The sequence below is a fragment of the Apostichopus japonicus genome, chromosome 21 (assembly GCF_037975245.1).
Source record: "Apostichopus japonicus isolate 1M-3 chromosome 21, ASM3797524v1, whole genome shotgun sequence".
Classification (NCBI taxonomy): domain Eukaryota; kingdom Metazoa; phylum Echinodermata; class Holothuroidea; order Aspidochirotida; family Stichopodidae; genus Apostichopus; species Apostichopus japonicus.
The window spans coordinates 591904-604417 of record NC_092581.1 but is presented as its reverse complement, the minus strand read 5'-3'; the positions used below and the strand labels follow the sequence as shown (position 1 = coordinate 604417).

The 12514-nt window shown below is 39.1% G+C and overlaps 1 protein-coding gene across 9 annotated transcripts in view; it reads right to left on the bottom strand.

The window, feature by feature from the left end:
- LOC139962700 (uncharacterized) overlaps positions 1 to 12514 on the bottom strand; it is a 110089-nt gene that overhangs the window by 17645 nt on the left and 79930 nt on the right. For all 9 annotated transcript variants that reach the window (XM_071962896.1, XM_071962897.1, XM_071962898.1 and 6 more), the window contains 12 exons: positions 12122 to 12282; positions 11598 to 11748; positions 10848 to 11034; positions 9544 to 9779; positions 7306 to 7677; positions 6309 to 6725; positions 4985 to 5200; positions 4456 to 4537; positions 2339 to 2508; positions 1788 to 1829; positions 854 to 985; positions 195 to 317 (listed from right to left, as the gene is read on the bottom strand). In XM_071962896.1, the coding sequence (XP_071818997.1) occupies positions 195 to 317; positions 854 to 985; positions 1788 to 1829; positions 2339 to 2508; positions 4456 to 4537; positions 4985 to 5200; positions 6309 to 6725; positions 7306 to 7677; positions 9544 to 9779; positions 10848 to 11034; positions 11598 to 11748; positions 12122 to 12282 (2289 nt within the window). The remainder of the gene's footprint in view (positions 1 to 194; positions 318 to 853; positions 986 to 1787; positions 1830 to 2338; positions 2509 to 4455; positions 4538 to 4984; positions 5201 to 6308; positions 6726 to 7305; positions 7678 to 9543; positions 9780 to 10847; positions 11035 to 11597; positions 11749 to 12121; positions 12283 to 12514) is intronic.

The following is a 12514-nucleotide window of genomic DNA, read 5'->3' as shown; positions in this document are numbered from 1 at the left end:
TTGTGAAATGTAAAATGCATAACGAAATGACGTGATCATCAAAATTGTGATAAGCATACAAGGTACTTGGCAAATTTTAAGCTTTAAAGTTCATCTTTAAGATGAATTTATTTTTTATTTTTTAAGAATGAATGATTCTCTGAAAGTTTTAACTTAAGTTAGTCTGGCATGTCAAACTGATAGATAGCTCTTACCACATGAATATTCATCGCTTCCATCTCTGCAGTTCATTATGGAGTCACAGAAAAAAGCGGCTGCAATACAACTACCGTCATCACATTCATACTCAGTCGGTTGGCAAGAGTGCATAATATTTCCTGAGAAAGAGAGAGAGACATGTTAGTTAATAGTTATATCTAAAAGGTACGTCCATTCGTTGCGTATATAGATGTATGTGCGTATATGGGCGTGTGTGTTATAATATGTTAAAGCGTAAGGTTGACAATTATACACAGTAATAGAAGGTGTACTCTATATATCGTTGGCATTGTTGACCAGACAAACCAGATATCGTAACAAGGGACAATTGACAGTTTATACAATTTATACACAGTCATAGAAGGTGTACTCTATATATCGTTGGCATTGTTGACCAGACAAACCAGATATCGTAACAAGGGACAATTGACAGTTTATAAAATTTATACAGTCATAGACGGTGTACTCTATATATCGTTGGCATTGTTGACCAGACAAACCAGATATCGTAATTATACAATTATACACAGTAATAGAAGGTGTACTCTATATATTGTTGACTAGACAAACCAGACATCGTAACAAGGGAAGAGAAGTCGCCATTAAAATTGGTTTACTACCAAAATCCTACGATTACAAACGATGTCTTAATTACCCTTGTTTCTGTTACAGTCTTCTTCATCGCTTCCATCTGAACAGTCACGTGACGTATCACAAAGGTAGACTTCAAGGATACACTCGCCGGATGAGCAACGAAAATGATTTTCTTTGCAGACTTGATTTACATCTTCGGAAATAAATGTTTCAACAGAACAGGACATAAATAATGTTATTGCATAATTAGTCTTGTACCGTATTAATAACCTACCAATAAACACCCTTCATTTGTTTAAAGGTCTATCTCCTGGTAATAGAACAGGTAAATACTTTATTGTATTTTCAAGTTACTTCTAACCACGTAGACACACGCGCAGTGAAACTTGCATAAGTATTGTGTTTATAATTGCATACTTGATAGAGGGTGTTACTCATCAGAAAATATGTTACTTCGAAACAGAAACATCATCAATAGAGGCATATATGTGTTCATAAAGCTTGCGTAGGAGGTTAAGTCCCACTAAATATTCACTTCAAAAGGTGTAACTTGTTCTTGTCATTATAATACTAAAACAGACTATAATTATAGGCAACACTTATACTGCGATACATCAGTAATTAGCAGCATTGATGAACAAATTATTTGCTTAGTAATGGCAGGCATACGATGCTTCTGGATCACAAGTTTGGCTGTTGCGTAAGCATATGATCTAACCACAATTATGAATGGAATGTGTTCTCCTTTAACATACTTCTCTATAGTCCCGGGTAATGGCGCACTATGCACATATATTTGTGAAGCTACGCTACTTTCACTTACAGATATTGCTTCAAATTACAATTATTTTTTCCCTCATTTCTTACAATTTACATGTCATGTGACTTAATGTGTTGATTTTTAAAATAGCAAAGACAGACAACAAATTTGTCACCACTAGAACAGTAACCATAGAAACCAAAAACAAAAACAAGGTGAAACATAAACCAGTTACCTTCTGTATAGATCAACGTTGTGTTGAGGAAAGATGTACTGTCTAAGAAACAAAGGTACAAGGAGAAGATTAATTTGACAGAATATGTATTTTTTTAATAAATATCAACAAGATCGGTTACGTAGGATAATATTCTGATGGATCATGTAGATTGTATTGGAATGAGATTACCTCAATGCAGGGATGTATCACTATACGTACCTGCTCGTTGTGTAATTTGGGCTTACCGCTGCACGCAGCTACAGAGAGAGGAACTGGCAATTGAGAGGGTTGCATCGCCATAAACGTATCCCTCATATACCTCCTGTAGACATGATACATGTGTTTTATCTGTTGTTTGCACTTGTGTACCTTTGTATGTTGCGAAAAGTCCTGTTTCAAATATATTATGAGTATTAATGAAAATGCATATTTTCAGCTTCCCTCTGCGATTGCAGATGAAAGAGTGTCAATATGAGGCAGGTTATATTTGTAACTTATTGCCAGTTACGACCATAAACTATCTCATATTGTCAGTCTCGAATCAGTGTTCCTGGATTGACTTGAGTTACCTGTAACATCAGCTGTTGTACTCTGTGCCTTTCGTTGGCAAACAAACTGACTCGTACGGTACGCGGCGCAAGGAACGTCCCACCAGTTACTTGTCTCACGGTAACTCCAGAAATCGATTAAACCACAACCTTCCAATCCACCTCCGTCTGGTTGCCTTGATGTGTATCCACTGTGAAACGGAGCAGTACATGAAGAAGAAGAAAAGTCATTTTCCCTCTGAATTATAGCGTTTGTTTGAACGTGTCAAACTGTCTAAGTCCGCCGCACACTGCCGACTGATCACGCATCATCTCAACTCAGGGGTCATAACATTAGGAGTGTTAGCTCAGGGTTAACGCCAGTGCCTTCAAATCATAAGGTCCCTGGTTCGAGTCACTCCAAGATTAATGTATGTCGTCCAGTTACAGAGTTGTTGACAATTCACAATTCATAATCATGGACGTTTAAAATATGAATGTGAGAGACTGACTTCGGTCAGCTTGCGGCTTTGATAAGCCAATTAGGCTTCTTCGCGAGTTCCTGCTTGCAAGAGGATCTAAAATACATACATACATACATAACCGTCATTTGTGGTGAGTCGGGCAGACTGAGTATGATTATGACAACGACGTGACGACTGATCGAGTCGTGTCGACAAAACATGCACCATTTTCCAGACTGATAGTCGGCAGTGTGGGGCTCAGTGTTCAGGACTAAAACTGCCCAGTCTTAACAAGTATAACCAATCACATGCAAGTTATTTTGCATGTTACCGGAAGTTAACAGAAAACGGTTCAACTTATCGGTCAATTGAGTGCGTGGGGTCATTAATATAGTAAGACATGGGGTCTTCACGACTATCAAAACTAGGTCACGACGGTCGAGTTGAGTCAAGCCGTGATAAGTTGAGCAGTGTGAGTTTGACTTGAAAGAATTGTCTGGTAGCCCTTAGAAGTTACCTTAAAAAACGATAAACAATTTTCCAAACATTTTTTCAAAGTATCAGAACGCTAATATTGCGTTTGACAAACAAACAATTTTTAATCGTTTATGATGGATATTTCAAATATACTTTGAACAGTAGCGAACGTGCCGTCATCTGGGCAAATGCGTATTGTGACATAACCACGCTGCATACAGTTCCTACAGTAATCACACAAATAAAACTGCGTTTGAAAACAGATTAACTTCTTCCTTAGTTTTCGGTGAAATTTCTTATAAATTAGATGTTTTTTAAAAACATTGTTAAGCGGTTATATATGTAGTATATCGGTGATTTCGTGTAACACAAGATGAGTTTGAACAGCAGACTCTTCGTTGTTTACATTGTGCTGACCAGCCAGCCAGCCAAGAATGTTTGTATGTAGGCTACTGTAAAGTTTACAATCGGACAGTTCTGCGAAGCCTAAGCTTCCTGATACTACATTCAACTAGGCAGGTTTGCGAAGACCTTTGTGGAATGAAGCCTCAGTGCCAGGCATTTGGATGTAGAAATTCTCATGGATGTCTGACCCAGAAAAGAGTGAGGAAAACTATGAACTGTGAAGAATGGGTTAGTGTTAGGGAAGAATGGTTTATGAACTGTGGTTTGAGTGTGAGAGTGTATTATGTGCATGCTATACAAGTATACCAACTGAGCATGGTAGGCTGTATACGTATGTTCGCGATGTGTACATAATATATAATGAGCAATCACCTGTGCCTGTACATGCGAGAGTGTATTTCTTGCGGAAATGGGAGTGCTAACTTCAAGTAGCTCGTTTTGCCTTTTTGCCTGCATTACAGGATTCACCATATTGGTGCGTTCGAACAAACAGAGCTTTGGTGAGAAACTGGTGAATTTGAAAACCAGATTTCTATAAGAAGAAAACGTCGAATGAAATTTTCACATAGTTAGAAAGAGAATCATAAGAACTATGAGGACAATGCATCAAAATCTTCTACCAGACAATTTTTGTAAGCTTTCTGGGTATGTAATATTAGGTACATTGCTAAATTATGTTGTCCAAGCTGAATCTGATTAGTTGCCAAGAAATTGTTAACACCGCCCTACGTCAATATACAACAATGGTCATTAATGAAAACCTTACAGACGACTATTTTCGATGTGAAGCAAAGGTTTTAATATAACACTGACCGATCTATGGTCCAGTCAGAGAAGGTCAAAGGTTGTCCATTCACCCAACGGAAAGCCCTCTCACTTTCGTCCCACCAAAGTCCTGAGGGTTTAAGTAAATAAAATAACAGAATATAAATGTTGGTAGGATGCTCATTCCATATACATTGACTTGATTGGAGCTCTGGACGGACACGAACACTAATGAGCTATATCTGTTTAATAAACAAGAGTAATAAGTAATTTTCTAAAAATAGGATGAATGTCAATTGTCTTCTCTGGTCTTTGTAAGGAACACCCACCCATTTTTATTAAGAACCCTACTCTGAAGTTTTGTCAAGTACAACTAACAATATATACTGCTGACCCAACGATTCTGAGCAAGTTTAGGACTTTTTAAATCACTATGTCAAGTTTTGATTTGTGTAATTTAAGTCGTGAAAAGTTGGTCTAGTAATGATGTTTAAATTTGGCCAATACTGCACAAATAACTTTTTGGTTGCAACTATGAATTACTTTTGCAGGCTAAAATTAATACAAATCATTTCACCAATATATGTCCCCAGTTCTGGATTCCCTGTCTTCAGAATAAGTTCTTGTACAAAATCCATCTCGAGCTGTGAATGTATCACTACAAGGTAGGAGGACTCGTCGGACCAATCTTGACAAGTTTCTTGAGCTTCGAGCCAAGTTACAAGTCCTGAGCTCTGCACCACACGATAACAGTCGTTACTGCTAAGGGTCCATCCCTTCTCACAATACGCATCTGTAACAGAATAACAATTACCAAACGCACCTTACTAGTGGCCAGGCTGCGAGACAGATAACCAAACACGTCTTACTAGTGGCCAGGCTGTGGGACAGATAACCAAACGTGTCTTACTAGTGGCCAGGCTGTGGGACGGATAACCAAACGCGTACTAGTGCCAGGCTGTGGGACGGATAACCCAACGCGTACTAGTGCCAGGCTGTGGGACGGATAACCCAACGCGTACTAGTGCCAGGCTGTGGGATGGATAACCAAACGCGTCTTACTAGTGGCCAGGCTGTGGGACGGATAACCAAACGCGTACTAGTGGCCAGGCTGTGGGACGGATAACCAAACGCGTACTAGTGCCAGGCTGTGGGACGGATAACCAAACGCGTCTTACTAGTGGCCAGGCTGTGGGACAGATAACCAAACGCGTACTAGTGGCCAGGCTGTGGGACGGATAACCAAACGCGTACTAGTGGCCAGGGTGCGGGACGGATAACCAAACGCGTACTAGTGGCCAGGGTGCGGGACGGATAACCAAACGCGTACTAGTGGCCAGGGTGCGGGACGGATAACCAAACGGGTACTAGTGGCCAGGGTGCGGGACGGATAACCAAACGCGTACTAGTGGCCAGGGTGCGGGACGGATAACCAAACGCGTACTAGTGGCCAGGGTGCGGGACGGATAACCAAACGCGTACTAGTGGCCAGGGTGCGGGACGATGGAGAAGGATGAGGAAGAAGGTACACGGGGAAATCATCAAAGCAATGGCAAGTAAACTGGTCAATGTGAAGGAGAAACTTCTCCTTGGATCATAGTCCCTCTTACCGCATTCATGGCTGCAATACAAACACACACTATGTGTGTATAGCGAAGTATTGATGATATGTGTGTGTGCGCACGGGCAAACACAATGAACACAAAATAGAGAGTTGATATTGAAAATAGAGAGTTATATCATCGCAGAAATGGTACCCTACGCCATCTTGGTATGCAGATGCTTGCTATGGGTAAGTTACGCACAGACATATAAGACATGAAGCAGAAAACGTTAATGACACGATGTTGTTGCGTGGTATAGCCTCTTGATAAAACTTTAATCATTAGTATGATACTCACCTTCTCTAGATGGTAATGTGTTGGCCACAAAGCTTTCTTTCTTGTAAATGGCGAAGAATCTACCTTCATCATTTTCGTTATTAAGCAACAATCGAAGCGTTATATTATTACTATGACTATAATAAACTCCATCTTTTAACACATGAAAGTTTTGGTTGCAGATAGAGCTGGCTGTGGAATATTCGGTAATTGTCAGTTGGGCTTTCTCACAAGTTCTTGAGAGTAAGGATATGTCAAACACTGTAAAATTGACTGATATGTAGGTTCCTGGAGATGTCACAATCAGCCAAGAGATGGCGGTCTCTGTAGGACTCGGATTCGGAAAGTTTGGGCTAGCTATCATCGCGCTTGATGCATTACACCAAGAGACGCCATTATTAACACCATCCACTGGAAAAAATCCACATCCTGGTATTTCTTAAAGAAAATATGATAATTTTTGTGGTTTAAAATACTTTTTGTCAAAATGTATTGTTGCATGCTAAGGATGGTCATTTTGATTCAAACTTACTGTCCCCAAGATTCTGAATATCATTACCCACAATTTTATAAGAAATAGTAACTCTGACAACAATATACATCCATTCTGATGATATGTTTAAGGGTGCACCACTAATGTTTGTTCACACAATACACATGACTTGATCAGTGTTTACTGTAAGAGACAACCATTAATAAGTATAAACTGAAGTGTGTTATAACACCGTAACACGTGTTAGACATGTCAGCAGATGCTACTGTTGATTACTAACAGACGAGTTCATTGCTCAAAGGCTGTTTCAACTAATAACTGGTTAGGAGTATAAGCAACTGTTTGTCGTTATTCGGAATCAATTGTCATGAAGATTTGTTTCAATGAAAATGTTTTGTGACACTAAAGATGATATTTAATCATGATATCACCTGGCGAACATACATAACAATAGGTAAGTGTACCAAACATAGAGAAAGTCAAGGTTTAGGACTATTGACTACATACGCAATAACTAAGACATACCTGTTTCGCGATATGTAGCATGGAAACCGGTCGAGAACCTTTCCCCTAAGTTACGGAGATCGATTCGAAGCATATTACCAGACGATACAAGAGAAATTCCTTGGTGGCCGCAAAGGTCATACTTTGGTGGTTTGCTGAAGTCACTTTCAAAATCATTCCCTAAGTCGTATATTACCAGAGAGCTTAAAGAGCAACTGATGTCCAAGTATGTAAAGTCTACACGAATGTAAAATCCATTACTGACAATGATCGTCCAAGCGCATTCAAAGAATTTACTGAGAGCGGCTGGGAAATTGTAAGTAAAAATTTCCCCGAATGATTTCGTAAAAGGTTCAGAAGGACATTGGGTTGTACAGTCATCCAGTGTGCAATCTGAAAGAGAAACAGAATTAAAAGTATTATGAGGACCCATTGTGGCAGTTCTCAATTGGCGGAATCTATAAAGTGTACGATTTTTATATGAAACATTAGTAGCAGTAATGGTAGAAGTAGCAGTAGTATTAGTAGTAGAAGTAGTGGTACTATTAATAGTAGTAGTAGTAGTAGAGTAGTGGTACTATCAGTTGTAGCAGTAATAGAAGTTACAGTAGTCGTAGTAGTGATATTAGAAGCACTAGTAGTACTTACAGCAGGAGTAGCAGTAATGGTAGAAGTAGTAGTAGCATAAGTATTAGTAGTAGAGGTAGTGGTAGTAGTAGTCGTACTATTAATAGTAGTAGTAGTAGAGTAGTGGTACTATCAGTTGTAGCAGTAATAGAAGTAGCAGTAGTTGTTGTAGTGGTGATAGTAGTAGTAGCAGCATTAATAGTAGCTGTGGTGGTAGTAGTAGTAGCAGCAAAAGTGGTTGTAGTAGTATAGTTATAGTAGTAGTGGTAGTATTAGTAATAGAAGTAGTAGTAGTAGTAGTAGCAGCAGAAGTTGTTGTAATAGTAGTTATAGTCAGGGGCAGCAATTTGTTTCAAATATTGGGGGGGACATTTGCTTGGGTGTAAGCGCGTAGCAACTACAACCCCCAAATTGTTCGCGTGCTTCATGATATTTTGTATATATACCAAATTTCATTACGGATGCGGTCCGTCTCATGGGCGCAGATCAGTCTTGGATAATGGTGGGGAAGCATATCTGTTCTCTGATATTATCTAAGCGGAGCCCGACCATTGGTTCGCGCGTAGCGTACAAGATTTTTTTTTTGGCAAATATACCTCCCAGATCGCCGGAAATAACACTTCCCAGACCCAATAATGCTCCAAAACCTCCTTAAATTTGAGATCTCATGGCTTAGAAATTTAAGTTGGGGGAAACACATGGGCTTCTGCAGAAAAAAAAATCAGGGGACAAATAATCCAAGTAGACTTTGTATACGATGGGTCTGGGTCCTCTCCCAGAAAACTATTATAGACTACTGCAAATGCGATTTCCTTCCAAAATTTAACAACTGTGGATAAATGTAATAAAGTGAGAACTGCTGCATGTCATTTGCACAATGCTGGATCAAACTGCGCCAAAGTTCAATACAGGGAAATTTGCAATGCACTGTTTGGTCAAGACAAATTGGTGGGGACGCGGTATATCATGTCCCAACCACTGAAAAGGTTGGTGGGGACGCATCCCGCTGTCCCCACCAGGATCTGCGCCCATGGTCTGTCTAGCTAATTAATTTCGAAAATAAGTAAAAACTACTCTCGTTGAAAGTCTGTGTCGTTTTTTGGTGATATTTAGTAACAAATTGTGACTTGGTTAGACAGGCGCGTAGCGAGGAATTTGCCAAGGGAGGGGCGAAGCTTGTAGGCAAATTATCTAAGTGTGGCACCACCATGAGTTGGCGCGAAGCGTAAAAGAAAATTTTGGCCAAAACTGCCTCCCAGATCGCTGGAAATGGCACTTCCTAGGCCTTGTAAGTTGCATGTAAGCATTTTCTATTTTGAAATTACTAGCGATATCATAAAAAATATGCTATTATAGCCACAAAAAAAATACTTTGCCAACAAATATTGGGGGAATATTAGATACTATATCCCCCCAGCTAAAATATTGGGGGGGACATTTCCCCCCTCCCCCCATGATCGCTGCCCATGGTTATAGTAGTAGTGGTAGTAGTAGTGGTAGTTTTAGTGGTAGAAGTAGTGCATGGTAGTGTTATTATTGTTATAATTATTATTATACATATTGCATCAAACTGCAGTAATAAAATATGCTTGCATGGCCTGTGAGGTAAACATTTAATTTTCAATAACTTACTTAATCCTTCAAAATAGGCATGTAGATATAACTGATCAGACATTTCATCCAGCAGTGGTCCTATTTTGAGACTCAGTGTTACATTGTTTGTCTCTAGTTGAAGTATAAGTTTTTTAATGTCTCCACAGTACATCCCTTTCACAGATTGTGAGCTTTCGAAGTTCTCCACCAGTTCTAGACTGTCCACACAAGAAAGTTTGTCATCGATTCTCAGATTAATACTGGCAAAGTTGATTCTGGTGCGGAAAAATGAGATCATATTCCAGAATATAATGAATGAGCTCATATTTCCAAAGAGTGAAACAATTGATTAAGACAATTTACTTTCAGATGTTTCGTATCATACAAGTCCTAATCATTCTTAACCTTGGAAAAATAGTACAGGCTCTCTGGTGTAATAACAGAGGCAAAGCAATAGGCGATCAGGAGGTCCATTGAACCAGGGCCCCAGTCACGGACGTAGCCTAGGGGGAGCAATGGGAGCGATCGCTACCCCCCACCCTAGTACCCCAAACAATAAATTTAACCAAAATCAGGAAATATCATTAAAGACATCTTTTCAGGTTGAAGGAAGCTAAGCGACCCTTCTCAATCTTTCCCCTGAAATTTTGTCTGCTACGTAATACAATACTCTTATTATTGTTTGCTTTCTGCAACGTTGGAGGCATTTTGGGCAAACCTTTTCTTTGTACATCATGGCGCTCCGTTAAGTGTAATAATGCTCCCTTTGAGAGTAGTGCCCCTTTTGAAATTCTGCTCCCCCCCCCCCTTCGAATTTCTGGCTACGTCCCTGAAGCCCAGTGTCTATCCATGAATATTCCGGTCTTTATTTCATTATTAACTGGTTTATTGAAAATTGCATGAGTTGGCAGAAACTGAGACCAACTGTTTCTTCCTGGCCGATGTAAATAATAGTGTTAGTTCTTTCAGTTTTACATGTGTATGTTTGCTAAATTTATGACTTTGTGTCAAGTACATTTTCAATGCAGTAATGGTGAATGCCTCTGAAATCCGTCTAAAATCCAAACTATTTTCCTTGAAAGTTAACATACATATATTGCATGGACACTCAGAATGGTCAAATCGAATGTTTACTATTTTAGCGATGATAAAAAAAAGGGCAAGGCATTTTGGCGGTAAAAACGTCAGATTTCCTATAGGCACCAAGGCCAGTTGGAAGGCACCGTCGGTCATGGCCAACGTGGCCGCCGTGAAATATGAGGCCTGTTGTAGTTCCAGACTGGCTGACCAAGTTAAGTCTTTTCGTCTTAATTATGAGCATTTCACTTGAAAGTTTTCAATACCTTATTTGGTAACCTGGTCGTACAAGGATGTGGAAGATGGTAGTAGTCATATGCTGATAAAAACGCGGACTAGCAACCCATGAAAGGTAACCTTCGTTGTAATATACATTCTCTATTGGACATCGTTCTTGTGATCTTCGTCTTTCTTCAACACAACCGCCATCAATTTTAAAGGAATCTGGATAATCTAGTGGGAATGTCATAAGAAATCTTCAGTTATATCGATGAAAAATTAAGAAATAAATTTATTTCAATATTTCCTCTGAAATGTTATTGTAAAACCTGACTTAAGGTCACTGAATTCAAACTGACGGATAAACAAAATTGAGTAACTAAGTTTCCTCTTGATATTTTGCATGATGACGTCAAGAAAATTGTACATTTAAAGGTATATATAAAGTTGAAAATGGATTATACCCAGCACAAGGACCCCAAAGTTCCTGTCCAGCTCTCCACCTTTGCACATTTCAGGGTCAAATGTCAAACTTCATTTGCATGCGAAATAAGTATGTAAAAGTGATAGGTGTTCTTGTCGTATGACGTCAGATCCAGAACTGGATTAATTAATATATACATTGTTTGTTTTACGAACAATCCTTAGTATTATAAAACAAATGATCATAAGCTGCAGCTTATGCTCATTTGTTTTATGTTAATAAATTAATTAGTTAATAAGTTAATTATATTAATTAATCCAGTTCTGGATCTGACGTCATACAGCAAGAACACCTATCACTTTTACATACTTACTTCGCATGCAAATGAAGTTGTGTCTGGAATCACAGTTGGTTATGTTGGTAGTGATAAAGCTTTCATTGCCAATAAGAACATGACAGACGTCGGCTGCTTCTGGTAAAGGCAGTTCTACCCAAATCCCTCTTGAGAGGACATCTCTCAAACTCTAAGAGAAAAAGTATTTTGTTTATATGATTTTGATGTTCATTTGATCTTGAATATTGAAACTATATTATTTAAATGTTATTCAAGACTAATATTAGTAAGTGACTTTCATGACAAAGCTGACATTTGTGTTTTTGGAATTCATTGTTTGTATCTAAAAGACCCAGAACCCACTGTAGCCGTTTACAGATAATTTGCTCTCCCCTCTCATCCTCCACACCTTTATACAATGAGACTATCTGTAGATGTTGCTGTGTATATGATCCTATATTATTTGCACCTCTATAGAGAAGATATACACCGCTTCCGCACTCGCCCATATTATCTAATACCCCTGTAGTCTCATTTTACATTAGAATGTTTGATCTACATACCTGGTCTTTTTGGATTGAAGAAGTGTAGAAGGAATCTAAAAGAGCTCCCTCTATTTCTTCACATTCCTGGGTCGCTTCCTGTTTTGTCATAATGGTACCTCCCAAACTAACGCAAACTCCATTTCCTTCGAAAGCGTCGTAGCCAATAAATGAGCAAAGAGCTGCAGAACGGTATGGTTCAAGAGAGTATAGTATGTAGGTTACGTGACACCTAGATAGCATTGTTACGTAACACCTTTACAGCATGTAGATTACGTAACACCTATACAGCAGGTAGGTTACATAACACCTTGTCAGCCACACAAAGGGATTGCCACAAGGTTTATGATTTGTACTTTTTCATTTAACTACAGTTATTCTTATCCATTATCTGCTATACCGTCTGAGTGCCTG